The sequence below is a fragment of the Acinonyx jubatus genome, chromosome E4 (assembly GCF_027475565.1).
Source record: "Acinonyx jubatus isolate Ajub_Pintada_27869175 chromosome E4, VMU_Ajub_asm_v1.0, whole genome shotgun sequence".
In the NCBI taxonomy this organism is placed as follows: domain Eukaryota; kingdom Metazoa; phylum Chordata; class Mammalia; order Carnivora; family Felidae; genus Acinonyx; species Acinonyx jubatus.
In genome coordinates this window covers 9,915,696-9,935,861 of record NC_069395.1, presented here as the reverse complement: position 1 = coordinate 9,935,861, position 20,166 = coordinate 9,915,696, and the positions used below count along the sequence as shown (strand labels likewise).

At 40.1% G+C, this 20,166-nt stretch overlaps 1 protein-coding gene and 1 long non-coding RNA gene across 3 annotated transcripts in view; both read right to left on the bottom strand.

The window, feature by feature from the left end:
* AIDA (axin interactor, dorsalization associated) overlaps positions 1-19,850 on the bottom strand; it is a 39,306-nt gene extending 19,456 nt beyond the window's left edge. For both annotated transcript variants that reach the window (XM_027075024.2, XM_027075025.2), the window contains exons 1-4: positions 19,592-19,850; positions 11,773-11,842; positions 5,306-5,359; positions 4,854-4,908 (exon numbers count right to left, since the gene is read on the bottom strand). In XM_027075024.2, coding sequence (XP_026930825.1) covers positions 4,854-4,908; positions 5,306-5,359; positions 11,773-11,842; positions 19,592-19,701 — 289 coding nt within the window. In that variant the 5' untranslated portion in view covers positions 19,702-19,850. The remainder of the gene's footprint in view (positions 1-4,853; positions 4,909-5,305; positions 5,360-11,772; positions 11,843-19,591) is intronic.
* On the bottom strand, positions 9,684-11,764 carry LOC128313052 (uncharacterized). Its single transcript, XR_008293185.1, has 2 exons — positions 9,947-11,764; positions 9,684-9,798 (listed from the first exon to the last, which is right to left on the bottom strand). It is a non-coding gene; the product is annotated as an uncharacterized LOC128313052 (long non-coding RNA).
* Positions 19,851-20,166: the final 316 nt, after the last annotated feature.

Below are 20,166 nucleotides of genomic sequence, written 5' to 3'. Positions count from 1 at the left end.
ATTAGCGTTAGAAAGGACAGGACGAGTGTGTAAGCGGAGTACAGGGTGGACTTTAGCTAAGGTGGACAGGGCAGGCCTCTCAAAACTAACTTGTTGGAAGACGTGTGAGCCATAACCTGGAAAGAGGAACTGTCCATAAGTAGCCCCGGGGCAAGGGCTTTCTAAGTGTTAAGAAACAAGCTAGAGGGGCGTCTGGCTGGCTCAGTGGGTGCAGCGTGCAACTGTTGATATCGGGATTGTGAGTTCGATCCCCATGAGGGGTAGAGAGATTACTTAAAAATAAAACCTTAAAAAAAAAAACCCAACATGCTAGAGCAATCACAAAGGCTCTGAGGCAGGCCCTCGCTCGGCTTGTTCAAGGAAGAAAACAGGCTACATAACTGGAGTTTGGTAGGCCAGAGGGAAGAGGCACAAGATCTGAATCAGATCTTAGCCCTGTAATTATGTCAACTGTCACTGTGTCATTCACGGAACTACTCTGAATCTCAGTTTCCCCAATTCTAAAATGGGAACACTACTTCTGTCACAGACTGTTGAGAGAATTAGTACATATGAAATTGTATGGGAAATTTTAAGTCCCATAGAAGTATAAGCCCACATTATTATACAGCTATAATTATTCTATATATACAGAATATATAATTATATATATATATAATAATAATTATATTATTCTCTCCACGGTATTTAATATTTCGGGTCTCACTGAAAAGCATGATTTTTAAAATTATAAAAACATCCTTTCTAAACTTGTGCATGATTGCTCATTGTGAATAAACTATTAATTTAACTCCAATATCACAGTATTGTGCTAAATACTAAGAATAGGGAAGTGGGTGACCAAAAAAAGACCATGTATCATTCATATCAGAAATGAAAGCACTGAGGGGTGCCTGGGTGGCTCAGTCGGTTAAGTGTCTGACTCTTGATTTCAGCTCAGGTCATGATCTCATGGTTGTGGGACTGAGCCGTGCATCAGGTTCCATGGTTGGGTGTGGAGCCTACTTAAGATTCTCTCTCCCTCTCCTCTTCCCCTGCTCGCACGCACGTGCACTCGCTCTTTCCAAAAAAATAAATAAATAAATAAATAAAATAAAGGAAATGAAAGCACTGAAATGATATTTTAATTATACAAGGGAGAAAAAGAATCCTTACCACATATGTAAAAAAATCAATAAAGAAGTCAAAAATGGTATCAGTTATTAAGAGTATCTCGTGTTTGTACTGTAATACAAGCACTGAACAGTATTTCTTCTCTTAGGTATACCACTGCTTTGAAAACGAAATGTTCAATTAGATATTTAATTTGTATGAGTAATTTCAGAAGAAAAATAACCAATCTTTTCTCATTTTCTGTAATTGTAGGATAGGTTTCTATTTTCACCAACTATGGAATAACAGATTCTGATGTCTTTAGACTTTACACAGCATTTTTCTTCCACCAATACCAGTGGTGATATTTTAGGATATTTGGAGAAGAGAAGCAGTTTGTAACTTCCTGGAAGGTGTTCTTGTGAGCACAGAGTCCATCACGGCTGGCAGTTGACGGTGCACCCGTGCTGGTAAGCATCCGGCACCCCTAGCCCACTGTCACACAGTCTGGCCTGCCACCCTCCACAAGGTCACACTCTGAAGATGACACACAGTTATCAAAACGTGTTCTGCTTGTGCCTAATTCGCTTCATTTTTCTGAGGGACAAAATGAACAAGTGCTACCTTCCCATCCGAAAAGTTATGTTTTAAATTACAGGATAAGATTCCCTGAAGACATTCAACCCTATTCCACTTAAAAATGTGCCAAGTCCGTATGATATGCAGAGCACTACAATGGACTCTGTGGGGAAAATACAAAGGTTATTCACAATCTCCTTGAGGGGAGAAATGAATTAAGTAAGAATCATACAGGGTGGACTACGGTAACAGATATAAAAAATGCTCCTATGAAAGACAGAAGGTAGGGATGCCTGGGTGGCTCAGCTGGTGAAGTGTCTGACTCTCCGTTTCAGCTCAGGTCACGATCTCATGGTTTTGTGGGTTCAAGCCCCACGTCGGGCTCTGTGCTGACAGCGCGGAGCCTATGTGGGATACTCTTTGTCTCTGCCCCTTCCCCGCTCACACTGTGTCTCTCTCAAAATAAATATATAAGCTTATTTAAAAAAAAAAAAAAAAAGGACAGGAGGTAGAGCTTAATTAGGGAGAAAAATCTTTCAGAGAAAGGTGGGATTAATCTGGGGCCTCAAAGGATCAATCAATGGAAGGACTTTACAGGTGACGGGGGCAGAGGGATAGGTTTCAGTAAGAAGTAGTATATTACCAAGGACTAACAAAAGAAAATGAAACAAACAGTACTTTCAAGATCTTAGTTGTAGTACGAATTTCAGACTAGACTATCAAGAGATCTCTTTTAAAACTTTAAAGAAAAAATACATTAGCAGAATAAACTGAGTTCTATGTATTAATTTTTCTTTCCTTCTGGCCTTAGAAGATGCAGAAGCCTGCCTAACTCAATCTGAAATATACTCAAATACCAATTTGTAGAAAATGTTTCATTCTGATCAAGTAACCAACTCATAACCAGTGCCTCACTTTGATAAATGCAAAATTACAGAGCATATCCCGAGATATAACATATACATTTACATTCCTTGAAGACACAACAGCAAATTAAAATCACCCAAAAAGATAATTAAGTACCAAGAAGGTCCGAATGCACTATATAAATTCAAAGTATAGCAAAATAAATCCCAATAGTACTATCTTTGCTTCCCATCCCCACCCCTAATCTTAAAAAAATAAAAACAGACACAAAAGCAAGAAACAGAGGATTAAGACAGGGTTTAGTCCAATCTTCTACTAACACATGGGTCGCTTGAACTGGAAAACCATAATATTTAGGATTGATGTCAATATTGCACCATTACAGATATTAACAACACAATATGGTGGAAGGAACACAGGCTCTGGGGTCACTTAGAAACCTGGTCAAAACCCAGTTCTGACATGTACAAACTGTGAAGTCATGGGCAAGTGTCAGCAAAACACAGCTGAGTGGAGTTGAGTGTTTGGTCCATAGCTGATACTCTAAAAAATGGTAACTATTAATACCAACAAAAGATCCTATAAGGCAATAGGAGAAATCTGTAAGATTCTTAAATTTTATTTGGAAACAAATTGAAAAACAAACAGAAACTAATGAAAAACAGTGACTAAATAGAAAGTCAAAATCCTAATAATTTTTGTCATGAAAAAAACTGAACATTATAATCTTCTTTAGAACCATTACATAACACAGACATCATAACTGCAGTTGTAATTTTTTATATGTTTATTTTGAGAGAGAGAGAGAGAGAGAGAAACACACACAGAGGAGGGACAGAGAGGGAGAGAGTGGGAGACAGAGAATCTGAAGCAGGCTCCACACAGTCAGCAGAGAGGTCGATGCAGGGCTAAAACCCATGAACCATGAGATCACGACCTGAGCTCAAGTCGGACACTCAGCCGACTGAGCCACCCAGGCACTCCCATTGTCATCTTTTTAAAAAGCTATCGATGTGCTTTTCTTAAAATAATCTAATATATAACCATATATGGTACGATTGCATTTATGCAAAATGTCCAGAACACGCAAATTCACAAAAACAGAAAGTAGATTAATGGTTGCCTAGGACCAGGAATCGAGGAGCGGGGGAAGCAGATGTGTGCTAACGGGGATGGGGTTTCTTTCTGGGGCGATGGAAATGTTCTAAGGTGGACCGTGGTGATTCTCAATCATTGTGTCTTTGCCTACATTACAGACATTTGCTCTAAGTGAACATCCATTTGAACCAATAAGAAAACCTTATTTGGCACATCCCAACCACCAAAACATTTGAAGCAACTGTTTACTTCAAAAAAGCTTTCAAGAAGGGAAAGGAAAATGGGAACAAGGAAATACTTCGTAAAGCACAGCAAACAGCTGGACTGATTTCTGTGTAGTCTTCAAAGACAGGTAGTATAAATGGGCCTCAATGGCTGTAACTTTTTCCTCTCCAGGAAACTCTACTGTCAATGCTTACCAAAGTAGGTATAGTCTTATTGAAGTGGTTAAAACAAAACAAAGGCTAAAACATATGGATGAGGTACAACCCGAATCAAATAATTTTTCATATTCTATAATGGTGAACAGAATAATAATTCCTATAATCTTTAGGGGTGGTCCTCAATATAACCCCGAGTTAGATGCAATCATTTTATAAATGTGAAAACTGAAGAGAGGTTAAGTAACTTGCCCTAGACATCAATATATTCTATACATACAACAGTCATATATCCAACAAACCAATATAATTATTTTAATACCATTTGGCCATATGCTTTAGGTTCTTTTAAAAATGGTTTTTAAAAAGGACTTTGTAGTAACTAAGTGGGATGTATCAACGAGTAAATCTTTAAAAAATTAGTTCTCTCCTTTTCTTTCTCTACTATAAAATCCATTTGAATTGAGGCAGTTAACATTTAAGGTAAAATGTTTAACAACTACGATCCCACTAATAACTTATTTTAAATTTAAGCATTTCTGTAACATTTTAGGATGTATAAAAGCACAAAAAAGTCACACATGACTAGATACTAACAGAAGTGAATAAGCATCTACGCCAAATAATCCTTATTTTTTATTTTTAGGAGAGAGAGAGAGAGAGAGAGAGAGAGAGAGTATCTTAAGCAGACTGGATCACAACCTGAGCCAAAATCAAGAGTCAGATGCTCAACTGACTGAGCCACCCAGACGCCCTTATGCTAAATAATCTTTGTATCTCTAAGAGGTTAAATATCTTTCTAAAGGAGTACCACCAAAAAAATAAAGTAAAACTTACTTGGTTCTAGCTTCTTCAGGTCCTCCAGTTTAAATTCTTCTTGAGACTGTGTGGACTGAATTTAAAACACACATATTACATCTTTTTATTACAAAAGTTTCACTACACCCTATGTTTTTTAAGTGGCAAGAACTAAATATTCAAAAAGTAGCCAAAATAAATGAATCCATTTCTTGCTTTCAAAGTAGAAAATGAAAAGTCCCAAATGGGTTTTTATTGGGTTTTATATTTTGGAACATTCAGGGTAAAAATTGCAAAAAGTGGAAGTTATATCTTTTCTCTGTAACTTATTAAATATGAACTAAATCTTTGAATAGGACTTTAACCCATGAATTCCTATTGCTATAAATCTCTTCTGACACAATACTGCTTTTAGCATTAACCCCTATGTTTATTAGAACAGTTCAGAATAATTTTCTCTTACATTAGAAAGAAAAAAAAACGCTGTTTACCTGTAAAGCTGCACTTCGTAATTCCAAGCATGTTGCAATTTTGCCTATGGTTTTCTGTAGGAGAAAGAAAAAGCTATAAATACCAAATACACTGTAACTGTTAGTTGTCAAAATCATGGAGTTAATTTTTGTTCGTAAACGATCTATAATTTTTTTAAAGTTAAATTCTATTTCTTTTTGGTGTCTTGCAGATTTTAGAGAAGAGAAACAAGAGGCAAAGGGCTAGGACAAGAGAGAGAAGGGGAATATATATTCTCTCCACACCTAATTGTACTCTGACCAATTTAAAATCCAATTGGCTTTCTTGAAAGCTTTAAGATTTATTTAAAGGGCAATGAAAAGAATTCCAACTTCTTCCCTCCCCAGCTTTTCCTTCCTTCTTCTCTATTAAGCCTGGAAGTCCTGAAAAGATTTAAAACTAGAAATACCTGAAAATTAGCAATATGGGATCATTTAATTTTGACTTAAGTCCAATCTTGACTTGTCTAATTAAATATATAGATAATACCAAGCAAAATCAATAGTTGTGATATGTGGTGGCTAATTTTGCATTCAGGTCTGTTTTAGATGAGCTATAAGACAGACGTAAATGATAGGGTACAGCCCTTGCTTTTCATAAGCTCAAATTCTATTATGTGAGAGGAGATACTACAAAATCACTGTAATATTAAGAAAAAACACTTAACTCTTATACACACAGCAAAGTAAGCCATTACGTATGTTCTGAAGAAACAGTGCAAGAATCTGTGTTAGAAATCAAACCCTAGTGACTTGGGAAGGTTTTGAAAACTGAAGAGTTGAGAAAACTGTCACAATTCAGTTGTCCAAAGTCTCAAACTGAAAGCAGAGGGATATAGGTTTGAAAATGTGTGTGTCCTAGGGTGGTCATTCAGAAGGACCTTCAACTACACATAAGTTTTTGAACAGAAGAATGACCATCAGATTTGCCCTTTTAAGAAGACTGTTGTGAGAACAGTCCCCATAGGCTAGGGTAGAAAAGGGAAAAGACCAAAGGTAAGAGCAGTTGGGTTACCTCAGCTGTCCAGGCAAACGGTAATCAGAACAAGAACGTGAATGACGAGGGTGGAAATGACAATGAGGAAACCCACAGAAGAAACACCTACAAGAGTAGACGGCTGAAGTACGCCCATCAACATTTTTAAGTCCTTGCAAAAAAAAAGGCATTTCTTCTGTTTTTATTAGAAATAAACCCAGACCATGAAAGTTAAGTATTTACATACAACATGTGCACTGCCTTCGGAACGAAACACTGCTTGGAAAAAAATGATGTGTCTTCTACATGTACTGATCACTTGCAAAAGTTTAGCAAACTGGCTTTTGTGGTTTTCTCTTTGGCCACTTTCTTTATAAGATAAATGAGGAGCAAAAAGGTGTAATGAGTATTGTGTTGGCCCCTGGCACTTAGGCGAGTGGGCACTACGCAATTATCTCACCAACGATAAACAGCTGGTACACAGACTCGACCTGCTACTGAGTGAGACAGGACCCTTGGCCAAGGATCAAAACGCTATTTAACTGTCTCCATGATCTTTAAAACTTCCTTTTAATCCCACTATCTCAGTTTGGAAAATACTCAATTTTATTCTGAAATTTTACATTCAAAGTAAATATAGTAACTGCAAAAGGACTCGAGGTAACTCATAGATTTATCCGTTCTCTCAAATAGCTATTGCATATGAAACAGCAATAGTCTTTTCTACATAAAATATAATATCCCCAAGTAAGGGTTCAAATATACCATCAACTCTGACAAAACTAGCAGGTGATTTAAAATGTGCGTGGGTGTGTGTAGTTAGATAGTAATGGCTAACGGCTATTAAATACTCAGGCTCTCCTAAGTGAGGTACAAGCATTAATTCATGTGATCTTACTCTAACCCCGAGTTAAGACACAATCCTTCTGTAGACGTGAAGACTGAAGAGAGGTTCAGTAACTTGCCCTAGACATCAAAGTATCCTATACGTACAACAGTAATATATCCAACAAAGCAATATACTTATTTTAATACCATTTGGCCATATGCTTTAGGTTCTTTAAAAAATGCTTTTTAAAAAGGGTTTTGTTGTGAGATGTATCAATGAGGAAGTCTTTAAAAATAGTGGCTAACTCCCCTTCTTTCTCTACTATAAAATCCATTTGATTCGAGGCGGTTAACATTTAAGGTAAAATGCTCTTTAACAACTACAATCCCACTAATAACCGATTTTAAATTTAAGCATTTCTTCAAGTTAAGCAGAACCGGCCGCTCTGTACACAGAACCTACTGAACTGTGGCAAAATACCAATGAGCATTATTCATAACTACTTTAAGGGACCACACCCAACATCAGTATTAAAAAGGGAGCGAAACACTATCATTTTCAGCTGCAGCAATGACTTTTAAAACATGTAGCATTTACTGATGTCAAAATCAAGTTCTCGCTACTGTAACTGTTCCACCTTTCTTAGAAACAAACCGTTAGGAAGAATGATTAAGTGGCACAAGGTCGCTTCTGTCCAAGCAGAAGCACTATCAACTCAAGTACGTTAAGACTAAGCCCTGAAGGTAAATGAAGACTAATTTTAGAAAGATTTAAATTATTAGCACCTCATTCAAATGAACTGCTCATGACTAATACGGTATAGCCATGGAAAATGTTCTCATTTTCAGAATATTGGCTATTTTATTTTGTCATTGGTAGGGAAATTAATAACTCTAAAAGAGCAGTTAAGGAAAAGACGGACTAAAAACAAAGAGCTACATTTTAATTTTGCTAAAACATAATTTATATAAGGAAAAAAAGTTTACAAAATACACATAAAGTAACACAGTCTCACTCCAGACGTACTTTTTTTAATTTAAACATCCGTCATCTACTCTCTGGCTGCGGGGGGGGGGGGGGGGGGGGGGAGGGGTAATAGGGGAAAGCAGGAAAGTCAGTGGAAAGGGGGAACCTATAAACCAAGCGTATAGTGCTGGAATTCTCATTACTACCAAATTTGATTCAAAACAGGGAAAAACTTTCTAAGCATCATGAGACAGGATGTTCTATTCTGTCCAGAAACTTACATGAGAAAACCTACTACACCAAAGTAGGGAATTTAATGGAATGAAAGCTCTTGGCAGCTATTTTTTGGCTACTAAACTCAGTTGTTATAATGACAAAACTGTTGAGAATTGAAATGAAAGCTAAGTCAACTAATCACGAGGGAGGATCAAATGAGAATCATAAACCTTATTTTCTACCAGAAATCTATGAGAATATAATAGCAAATCCATAGGAAGATATTTTTTAAATCACCAATGAATAAAGTTTAGAGAGATAAGTAGTTCTGCTTTAGAGTTTAGATTTAAAATAAATATTGTGGGGGCGCCTGCCTGGGTGGCTCAGTTAAACGTCTGACATAGGCTCAGGTCATGATCTCACGGTTCGTGAGTTTGAGCCCCGCATCAGGCTCTGTGCTGACAGCACGGAGCCTGCTTCGGATTCTGTGTCCCCTTCTCTCTATGCCCCTCCTGTACTCGTTCTCTCTCTCTCTCTCTCTCTCTCTCTCAAAATGAATAAACTTAAAAGAAATAAATATCGTGAAGATATTTTTCTCAAAAATTAGGATTTCTCTCTGATCTTACTTATATACAAATAAATATCAATAACCTAAGATCCAACAAAGCATTTATTCATCAAATATTTTTCAAAGCTTATTGTGAGACAGTAAAAAGCTTCATAAAGAAATGTTGCTTTTTAAAAAAATCTTTCAAAGTCCCACAAACTACTGAATGGTTAGTATAATTCTAAGATTTGAGTCTAAGCATAAAAGATATAATTCCAAATAGAAAATACAAAGAACAATTTTGCTTAGAGTAACTGAGGTATATATTCTGCATTTTTCTCTTTTGAGGCAAACACAATTGAGTTTCTTCTGCTTTGGCTTAAGTGCCAGGTCTGACATTCAATTATTTTTGCAGACCTAACGGTTGGTTTCAAAATCTCCCATATTGTGTTCTTCGGAACACTAGACCCAATTAAGTGTTCTATAAAGGGAGGAGGGGGCCTTCGAAAAGCAAACACATTTAAGAAACACTCCACTACCCAAAGCCTTTAAAAATTCAACATACACATTAGCATATGAAAAGCCTTGACAAGTCACAAACTCTCTATTCAAATAACATCTATTAATTTTTTAGAGCCAGTGTTCCCCAGATCACGTCTGGAAAATCTTGGTTTCCTAATCATTAACTTGGAGCTTCTAACTTTTTTCTTCTGTGACATTCAAAAATAAGACGACGTATATGTCACTATGAGTTTTTTTTGGTTGGCTGTGAGTGTTTCGCCTGTATTTTTAAAGAAAATTAAATTTGTAAATGCATACGACTTGCCTTATGTTCCTAATGTAGTACAGAGTGACTTGGGGGGTCCTTCTCCAAGCCCAAGGAACAGGCAGGCAGGAACAAGCTCTCTCTTGGAGTCACAACTGGCAGCCACAAATGCCTCCTAGGCAGGTATTATAAATAACAAATACCTCAGAAATCAGGCCTCCAGAAAAGGAGGAGGTACAGAAAACTTCAAAGGCAGAAGGCATTAGAAGATTTAGGGATATCTTTTAAGATCATTTAGGGTTATCTAATCCCTCATTTCATACTTAAGGAAGTTAAGGCCCAGGGACAGGGCTGGGATTCAAGACCAAAGCCTTCCAACTCAAGGCCTCAGGCTTTTCCTCAAGGTCACGCTGCCTCCCAGGCCTCATGGAGCAGAAGATCTGTGGGTCTGTGTAAACTGAAAAAAGACAGCATTGGTGGCTACTAAGGAACAGCTATAAATTAAAGAATAAAGAGCATAATCACACATCAGCTTCAGCCTTAAAGAAAATTAAGAAAAAGTTTATTGTTTTTCATTAGTCTAATTATTGTTGTGTAACAAAGCTCACTTCTTGATGGCATTTGAAAAGATTTTTGCTTTTAGGTCAACTCACTTTACATTTGAGGTCACGTTGCTCATAGGTCCTAAATCTGAGCAACAGATGTTGGAGATAAAGCATGTAAGTAACTCAAGGCAAACAGGTGATTACAGTGTAGGAAACATTCAACTTCCAAAAATTTCCCTCAGCTTTCATTTGTTTCCCTATTCATAACACACTTGGTCAGCTGTTAATTCACACACTCAGACATTGGAGATTGTGTTTCAAAGTTAAGGTGTTTTGCCTCTCAATTTTGTCATGCCAGCCAATCACTTCCTAATCATTCCCAGAGTTCACAAATCTTACAGAGGTGGTAAAGCCTATGAATAGTGTTTGTTCCTTTCCTCAAGCAAACCCATCGTTTCCTCCCTGGTAATTATTTTGCTGGGCTCAAATCTTAAATTTCCTACATCTACTGTGTACATTAACAACCGTAAAGGAATAAAGAAAAAAACACACTGTATATTGTAGTATTGTGTTTTCTTTTTTAGATAAATAGAAAGAGTACATTAGATAATGTAGCTCCTAAATATTTTAAAAATGCAAATATACAAACTTGTGCAAGAAACATAGCTAACCCTCATCTTTTGGGTTTTTTCCCCATCCAAACTCCTACAAACAAGAGTCAAAAGAATACAGGCAAAAGAACGAAGATAAATTTGTTCAGGCTTACTTAAAACACGTGCAAAAAACCACTCCCACCCCCTTGTACTAAAAAAAAAAAAAAAAGAAAGAAAAGAAAAGATTAATAAAAACAAATTAAGTCACTATAGTTTTTACAACATCTTAAGATAGGAGGGAAAATCTGACGCAGTAATTTTTTTCATTATCTACGAGATTAAAATTTGACTTTAACACTAGACACTCTGAGCCAGGAAAAAATGGGAATTGTTTCTTCCCTTTCTTCTCACTCTTTTAAAGCAAAGTTTCTTAAAGTATCCTGTTGTTTTTTTTTTAATCTCTAACAATCCAGGGAATCAACTTGACACATTAAAATTTTAATTCAAGGAGAAAGAGCACCATTGAAACATTTTGTAACCATATGCAGTTACTTGGCTCATGTATTTTTATGCCAAATTCTTGACTTGAACTAATTTTTTTCAGTGGTGGCTTCTGGGGGAGGCTTGTTTTTTGGATATGTGTTTGTTTTAAGAGGAGGGAAGAGGGAGTTAAGAAAATTCAGAGTTAATTAAGTATTGAAGTTGGATGTAATTACTCACAATCAAAATTGAGTCTCTGGAATCTACCCCCCTGCAACCGGAGTGTAGCGGGTCTCCACTAAAGCTAAAGTCTAAATGGCTAAGTGGAGAAATTCATCAAGTGAGAAAGTCACAGAGTAGTAAATCAAGTGTTATCTCTCAGTGATCCCTTCACGTTCCCCAAAGCATAATCAGTGTCATTCTTTGTACTTAAGTGTAACAGTTTCTCTTGTTTGTTTTTGCTTAATGGATTTGAAAGACAGAATCCTTCCCATTTGGAATCTGATACATGTAGATATTATTTTACAGTACCTTTTGTTCTTCTGTGAATTCAGAATTATTGTGTTGAGCTTGGGCCTCTTTTTGTAGATGTCTTGCTAATCTGTAAGAAGAAAAATAAATATTCTTTAGAATTGAAGGAAAGCAAACAATCTTAAGTGTAACAAGGTGAAATAATTTAAATCTTTTAAAAAACAGACAATGGGGGGGGGGGGCATCTGGGTGGTTCAGTTGGTTAAGCGTCCAGCTTCAGCTGAGGTCATGATCTTGTGGTTCATGAGTTTGAGCCCTGTGTCGGACTCTATGCTGACAGCTCAGAGCGTGGAGCCTGCTTCAGATTCTGTGTCTTCCCCTCTCTCTGCCCCTCCCCCACTCACGCTATATGTGTGTGTGTGTGTGTGTGTGTGTGTGTGTGTCCGTCCGTCCGTCTGTCTCAAAAACAAATAAACATTAAAAGTAAATTTAAAAAAATAAAAGATAAAAACAGACAATGGGGGCACTTGGGTAGCTCAGTCAGTTAAGCATCTGACTTCTCAGGTCCTGACCTCGTGGCTTGTGAGTTCAAGCCTGCTCTCTGCTCTCAGCACAGAGCCAGCTTCACAACCTCTATCCGCCCCCCGGTCTCTCTGCATCTTCCCCGCCCTTGCACTGTCTCTCTTACAAATATTTTTTAAAAACAATGAAGTAGTGCTGAGATTAGTCAAACAGCCATTACAAAATGATAGCAGCCTATTAAATACTTTCCAAAACACTTTTCACGAAAAAGAAAATCCTCCACCAATCAGACATGAAAATCACTGTTTGCCCAATTATTGTTCTTAAAAACAGCAGCTGAGCCAAGGACGGATGTGTGTGACTAGGTCCAAATTCGCCAGTAAGGACCCCAAGCTCTTTCTGAGGCCACAAAAGCTAAATGACTGGTTCTTACAGCCACACAATAAAAAGACAAATAGCTCAATTTAAAAATGGGAAAAGGATTTGGACATTTTCCCAAAAAAGATATAAAACTGGTCAATAAGCCAATAAATATCGTATCATTAGTCATTAGGGAAATACAAATCAAAAGCACAATACGATACCACCTCACACCCACTAGGATGGGTATAGTTTCTAAAAAGAGAAAAAAAAAATAACGCTGTTGGCAAGGACATGGAAATTTTGGAACCTTCATGCAGTGCTGGTAGGAATGTAAAATGATGCAGTCACTGTGGAAAACAGTTTGGCAGTCCCTCAAAAGTTAAACATAGAGTTACCATACATAACCCAGCAATCTCAAAATTCTAGGTATAGTCCAAGAACTGAAAACATGCTCCCACAAAAAGACCTGTACATGAATGTTCGCAGCAACAACATTATGCACGATGGCCCAAACTGGAAACACCCAAGGTGTCCATCAACTGCAGAATGGATAAACAAAATGTGGTGCATCCTTTCAATGAAATAGGATTTGATCACAAAGAGGAACGAAGACTGCTGCTACAAGCTACAGCATGAACCTCAAAAACATCATGTGAAATGAAAGATGCCAGATACAAAAAAAATCACCTGATCATTTACACAAAATGTCCAGAATGGATAAATCCATAGAGACAGAAAGCACATTTGTGGTTGACAGGGGCTGGGTAAGGAGGGAATTGGGAGTGACTGACATCAGATATGGGGTTTGAAATATTCTGAAATGAGATTGTGGTGATGGTTGCAGAACACTGTGAATATACTAGAACCACCAAATTGTACAACTTTACAGTGGGAAATTTTTTTTTTTAATTTTAAAAATGTTTTATTTATCTTTGAGACAGAGACACAGCATGAGCAGGGGAGGGGCAGAGACAGAGGGAGACACAGAATCCGAAGCAGGCTCCAGGCTATGAGCTGTCAGCGGGGCTCAAACTCATGGACTGAGATCATGACCTGAGCCGAAGTCGGACACTTAACTGACTGAGCCACCCAGGTGCCCCATTTCTTAATTTCTTTTAATGCTTATTTATTTTGAGAGACAGACAGAGCGTGAGTAGGGGAGGGGCAGAGAGAGAGGGAGACACAGAATCTGAAGCAGGCTCCGGGCTGAGATGTCAGCACAGAGCCCAACGCGGGGCTTGAACGCATGAACCGCGAGATCATGACCTGAGCCAAAGTTGAACGCTGAACCGACTGAGCTACCCAGGTGCCCCTACAGTGGGAAATTTTATGTTATGTGATATTTATCTCAATTTTTAAAAATCTGTGGGGGGGAAATGACCATCGAAAGGATTCTTTGGTGAAACATTCTGTCACCGGCAAAAGAAATTAAAACCATAATTCTCAAGCATACTATACTGTTCTAGGTGGGGGGTGGAAGCAGGAATGCAAAGGGTAGCAAGTGTTTGATTTCCTACCAAACCAACTGCAAAAGACAGTTCAATGAATTTCAAAAAAAAGTCTTAGATGAGAGTTTTATTCTATGCAATCACACATGTCCTTAAAGACCAGGTGTAAAGTCCATTATATTTGATGGCCTCTCTCCAATCGACGAAAGGTATGCATCTTCCTTATTATAATGTATGAAACTCCTACATAAAATTATTGACATTTGCCAAGAATCACTCCACTATTTTACTTAATCAAACTGTTTCCATCCACTTACTTATTTTACTTCAAAGGTGGAAACCCATAATATTTTCCTATGATGTCATTCACAGACCCACTCTTCGTGGATTCTATACAAGAGAAGGTACAAGTAGGAATAGACATTGCCATTATTCTTGTCCTTGTTCTGCACTTAGTTTCTAACTCTTGCTGGACTACCCCTTATATGAAGTTCTCTTTTAGGACTCACAGTCTACATTTAACAATGTCAATCACCTCAGGGAAGTTCTAGTGTGGCACAGTTTCTTTATTTGAACAGTGCTCACATAATACGCTAATAGTGACTGTTAACCTAAGCATGGTCGTTATCAGAAAGAAAGGGGGTAGCTCTCAACTCCTGCTCACATGTTAATAGTCAGTGGACAAGGATGTTAAATTCAAACAGAACCTTGCTTTTCAAAATTAGGCAACAGACTGGGAGGAAATATTTGCAAATCATATGTCTGATAAAGAACCTATATCCAGAATACACAAAGAACGGTCATAAACTCAATAGGTAGGGGTGCCTGGGTGGCTCAGTCAGTTGACTCTTGATTTTGGCTCAGGTCCCTCTCTCACAGTTCACGAAAGGCAAACTAACCACAGTGAAGTATGCTATCCGTCTACTAGAATGGCTATCATAGAAAAGACAGGCAATAACAAATGCCATCAATGTGGGGAAACAGTAACTCCGATACACCGTGGGTAGAAATGTAAAACTGTACAGTCAGTCTGGACAATACAGCAGTTTCCTTCACAAAGTATATGTAAACTTCTATTACCCAGAAATTCCACTCTTTGGAATGAAAATGTGTGTGCACATGAAGAGTTACCTGTAAACGTTCACAACGGCGTTACTGATAAGAGTCAAAAAGTAGAAACAACTCAAATGTCCTTTAACTAGTGAACGGATACACAACGGTGGTATCCATACGAGGTGATGCTATTCGGCAGTAAAAGGAACAAAATGCTGACACGTGCCGCAACGGGATGAACCTCAAAGACGCTATGCTGAGCGAAAGAAGCCACATACCAAAGATCACACTTTGTATGATTCCGTTTCCATGAAGTGTCCAGAAAAGACAAATCTTTACTATAGATTACAGGTTGCCTGAGGCTGGAACGAGAACATGGAGCGACTGTCAATGGACACAAAGGATCTTTGTTGGGTGATGGAAACGTTATGAAATTTAATTGTAGTGATGGTTGTACAACGTGGTATAAAATCGCTAAAAATTCACTGGACTGTATGTGTAAAATGCATGGATTTCATGGTATAAATATTATACTCTTTTTAAAAACTTTTTAAAGACCTGGATAAAAATTTAACTTTCTGAATCCATAAATGATTGCACTATTTGAAGACAAAGTGAGATGTGATCTTGCCCACTGAGGGAAAATCCACATGCTTTAGATACCAGATGAGCAGCTAAGACAGTTGACGTTCTATTAGGAAAGGTGAGAAACCTCTCAAATATTCTTCTCTCCAGAATAATCTCATCCTACAAGGATGACTGTAGGGGAAAAAAAAAAAACAAACCACTGTTCTCAGAGGGAGCTTAAATATAAACACATAAGCAACTGAAAGAAATCCCACAACGATCTATGACAAATTAGTGCTTCTCAAACTATCTGTAGTGAAGAACTGGTTTCTTTCCCCATTTTGCTCTAAGTTAACACTTTAACAAAATATAATAAAAACTACCATGAAGATGTCAAATTGCTAGTTTCTAAATCCTTTTTTAAGAGACAGAGGGGGGGCGGGCGGGGAGTGCAGGGAGAGAGTAAATCCCAATCAGGCTCCACACTGTCAGCATGAAGCCGGATGTGGGGCTCAAACTCACAGACCATGAGATCACGACCTGAGCCAAAACCAAGAGTCGGACGCTTAACCAACTGAGCCACCCAAGCATCCCTAAAGTTTCCAAATCTTCAATTTCAATTCCTTGATCTCCTTACCGTAGACCAGCACCGCCATCTGCGGACCCACTTTGAGCAGCAGTGATGTAAGGCATAGTAAAGATGATTAACACCAGGTACTATTCAGTCTTCAAACTCATTCATTTAACAAGTATTTATTGAGCAACACGTGCTAGATTAATACCTCAGCACTGATCCTGTGGAATATCTGATTCTGAGCAACAGAGTCCTTATCATTCCATCATAAGTGAGGAGGTCACCGTATCCCCAGATTGCTGAAAGAGCTGGCTGGCCTGCTTCATGAATTACTCTTAATTGGCCATGTATATTTTGGCTAGCAATTCTAGTTTTGACATAATTCGTGTAAATCTTCCAACAATACTTTAATATCAACTCGGTGCTCCCACAGCATACTTCTGAACCCATTCATTAAAAGAATACAATATAGAATATCCAAATAAACAGTGATTTAATAATAACCTCACATCACTAGGACACTAAGTGTAAAGCAGAAAACAAGACAACTCCTCTAACCCTGCCCTCCCAGAGTTTACGCTCAAGAAGGGAGAGAGATAATAAACAATCAATACGTAAAATACACTGTATTTTAGATGGTGATACACACTATGGAAAAAAGTAAACAGGGTGCGTGGGGGGGGGGGGCGGTCATGATGTGGGAGGCTGAGGTGGAGGGTGTGGGGGTAGGTAACAGGCTTTGCAGTTAGAAACAGGGTAGCCAGACAGGTCCTCATTGAGAAGATAATATCTGAACAAAGACCTGAAGGAGGTGACCATGCAACCCAAGCAGATAATGAAAGAAGAATGTTCCAGAAAAAGTACAAACAGCCCTAAGGCAGAAGCATGCTCCTGGAAACAGCAAGCAGTATGTAGCAGCACATACTCTTTTCATACTTCTGTAACAGCAACACCCAATCACTCTAAAATGCTCCATTAGACTCTCAGTGCTTTGAGGGTGGGAATCAAATCGTATTCATTTTTGTATCTCCAGCTCTCACTTGTTGAGTGATGAAATTGTTTAAGCTACTGTATTCTTACACTGTGATGGTACAGACATGTTTATTCCCTCCCTAAATATCCCTCCTCCCATAAATTTCACTGTGTTCCATGACTATAAAGTCCTTGCTGCCTACCGAATTAGAAATACCAGTTATCCTAGACTCTTCCTTCTTCACTCTCAATATGCTGTCCATTCTTTTTTACATGATTTAGTGACCCCCAAATGGTCTCCTTCTCTGCAACCTTTCCTCCCAAACAGATAACTGAAATAAAAAAGACAATTTGCCTTCACTTTTGAATATCCTAATTTTCAATCCAACCTCATTTTACATGCAGCCTGAATGTTTACAAAATTTAAGGCAATCATTACTCCTCCGATTTGACGCTAGCAGTTTCTATCACTTGAGAACTCCTCTGAATCATTACGTTCAAAGGTTAGTATTGAGGTCCAACAATAGATTTCTATGTGGCTATCACTCTCATGGAGAGGTTTCTAGAAATTCCAGCTTAACAGCTTGCATACTCAATTTTCCTTTGTGATTTCAATTGGACATGGTATTCTTCACTTCCCATTGTGAAGTCTGCCGCTGAGTCCCAGCACCGCACAAGCCAAGGCAGCTTTACATTTCAGGGCTTGTGATTTCCGATAACACGCAGAATGAGCACGCACAGGTGCTCGCTAACTGGCCACAGTAAGGTAAAGCTATGAGCTCTGGGAACCCAGTTCACTTACACAAGGCATCTTAAAGTGTCTTAAGCACCATGTAATAGAGCACCCAGGATTTAGTAAAACAACAACAACACACCAAAAAACCCCAAAAACCAAAACAACCGAAAACAAACAACCCGGCTTTCAGTGGTATAGTTTTATGACCCCCCCCCCCCCCCCCGTTAATCTGTTTAACCTGAGAGCTTCAGTTTCCTGGTTTTGTAAAACGAGAGTAATGTTCTCACTAAGTAGTTGCAAGAGCAAGTGAAGTCAAGTGAAGATGCAAAACAAGCGCCAGCGTTGGGGGCACAGGGCTAAACGGCCCAGAGCAGGTTGTTTTCAGGGCTTTTGGAAACTACAAGTCTGTAGGACGGCGTGGAAAACATCTGCACATTTAAATTATCTTAACGGTCAGGTAAAAACAAGTTAACTATTGTAGAGAAAGGAAAAAGAATTTAAAGCTTCCCAGTCTCAATTGCATATCCTTTCCAGAAGACACGTGGGGGCGGGGATTTTACTCACACAAGGTTTCGTCCTCGGTTATACCTCAAACAATAACTTGCTTTTGACCAAAGAGTTAATTTAATGGCAACGGCTTGCAAACAATACCATTTTGGCAAGCAGTTCTTATTTTCAGTAAAAGGTGCAAGAAATAAGCAAGATTTTATGTACACGTAAATCTTGTCTTTTAGTTTAAAAAAACACCCCCGAAGTTTTTTTTTGGGGGGGGGGGGCAAAAAAAGAAAGAAATCGGACTTCGGGTCAAAGATCAAAGAGACTGGTACTCACAAAGTACCCAGCGGCTATACATTAGACACAGGACAAGGAGGAGGGACCCGAAGAGGGAGCGGTGGCTCCCGTGCGGGGTCCATTAATTCAGTTTGCTCTCTTCTGTTCACATCCTGCGCGGACTCCACCCAAAGCGACCGAGCGAGGGGGTGGGTGGGACTCACACAGCCCAGCAAATAACAGCTCCAGAAACCGAAACGGAATCGAGGTGAATTGTGAAAACACGGCTCACCAGCAAGAGGGGTGGAGAAGGGGTGCTTAAGGGGACCCTTGGCTGGTGAGGCACCCCTGTCCTCGCTGCTTCCTGGGGGCACCCCCTCCCCTCAATCGCCACCAGTTCCCTCCTCTTGTCCTACACATGGGAGGAGGAAGGCACCGCACAGAGCAAGGCCACTCATCCCTGGAACGTGGGCGGAGAACACACAAGTCTCCCTGAGCGATTCTAAAAGAGAAATTGAGGGGCAGCAACCTGAGAGAGGCGGGTGAAAGGAGGAAAGGAAACCGACTGCGGGGCGGGGGACGGGCACTAAAAGACGTAGCCTGCTAGGGCGGGCGCCCCAGGAAAGAGGGGCTACCTGTTGAATGGAACCGGCCCCGCGGCGGCGGAGGGGGAGAGGGGCGAGGAAGCCCAGCGAGCGGACCGCCGGTTCCGGGGCAGCCCGCCGGGGCCAGTGCGATCCCAGCCCCAGTGCCTGCGGGGCCCCACCCTGGGAAGCCTTGGCTGCAGATACAGAGATGAGAGACACCGACAGAAGAAAGGGGGAGGCGGCCGACTGGAGCCGGGCTGGCCCGCTCCTGCGGTTAGTCACTCACATCTGATACTCGTCTATCGCCTCCACCAGCTGGCCCCAAGAGTCGAAGTCGGCGCCTCTCCTAAAACTGGCGCCCCAGCGCTGCAGCAGACTCCGGGTCACCTCCGACATGGCCGGTGCCCACCCCGTCCCCTCCCGCCCCTACCCCAGCGAGGCCGGGCTCTAGGGCGCCATCCTCCCCGGGCCTGGCCCCGACATTAACAGGGCCAGGAGGAACCGCTACGGCCACCACCGCCACCCGCCGAGGAGCCGCCCAAGCCCATTTGCCGCCACAGCCAAACTTTGCGGCTCCGAAGCGGCCGCCCCGCCGAGGCTCCGCCCCCGAGGCCCCGCCCCGCGTTAGGTTGAGGCCGCCCCGCTCCCCCGAGGGCCGCCATCGCTATTGCGGCCTTCTTCCTCGGGTTTCGAGGCCTGGCCGCCTCCTCTCTTCCTCTCGGGAGAAGAGAACTGCAGCTCATGACGAAAGAGTGGGCAAGAGAAGCTAGGACGGGGCTGAGGAACGAAGAGCTCTGAGGGGGCCGCGACACGCGGCGCCTCCGCCCCTAAGCGGCGAGCACTGCCGCCTCGGTAGCTGTC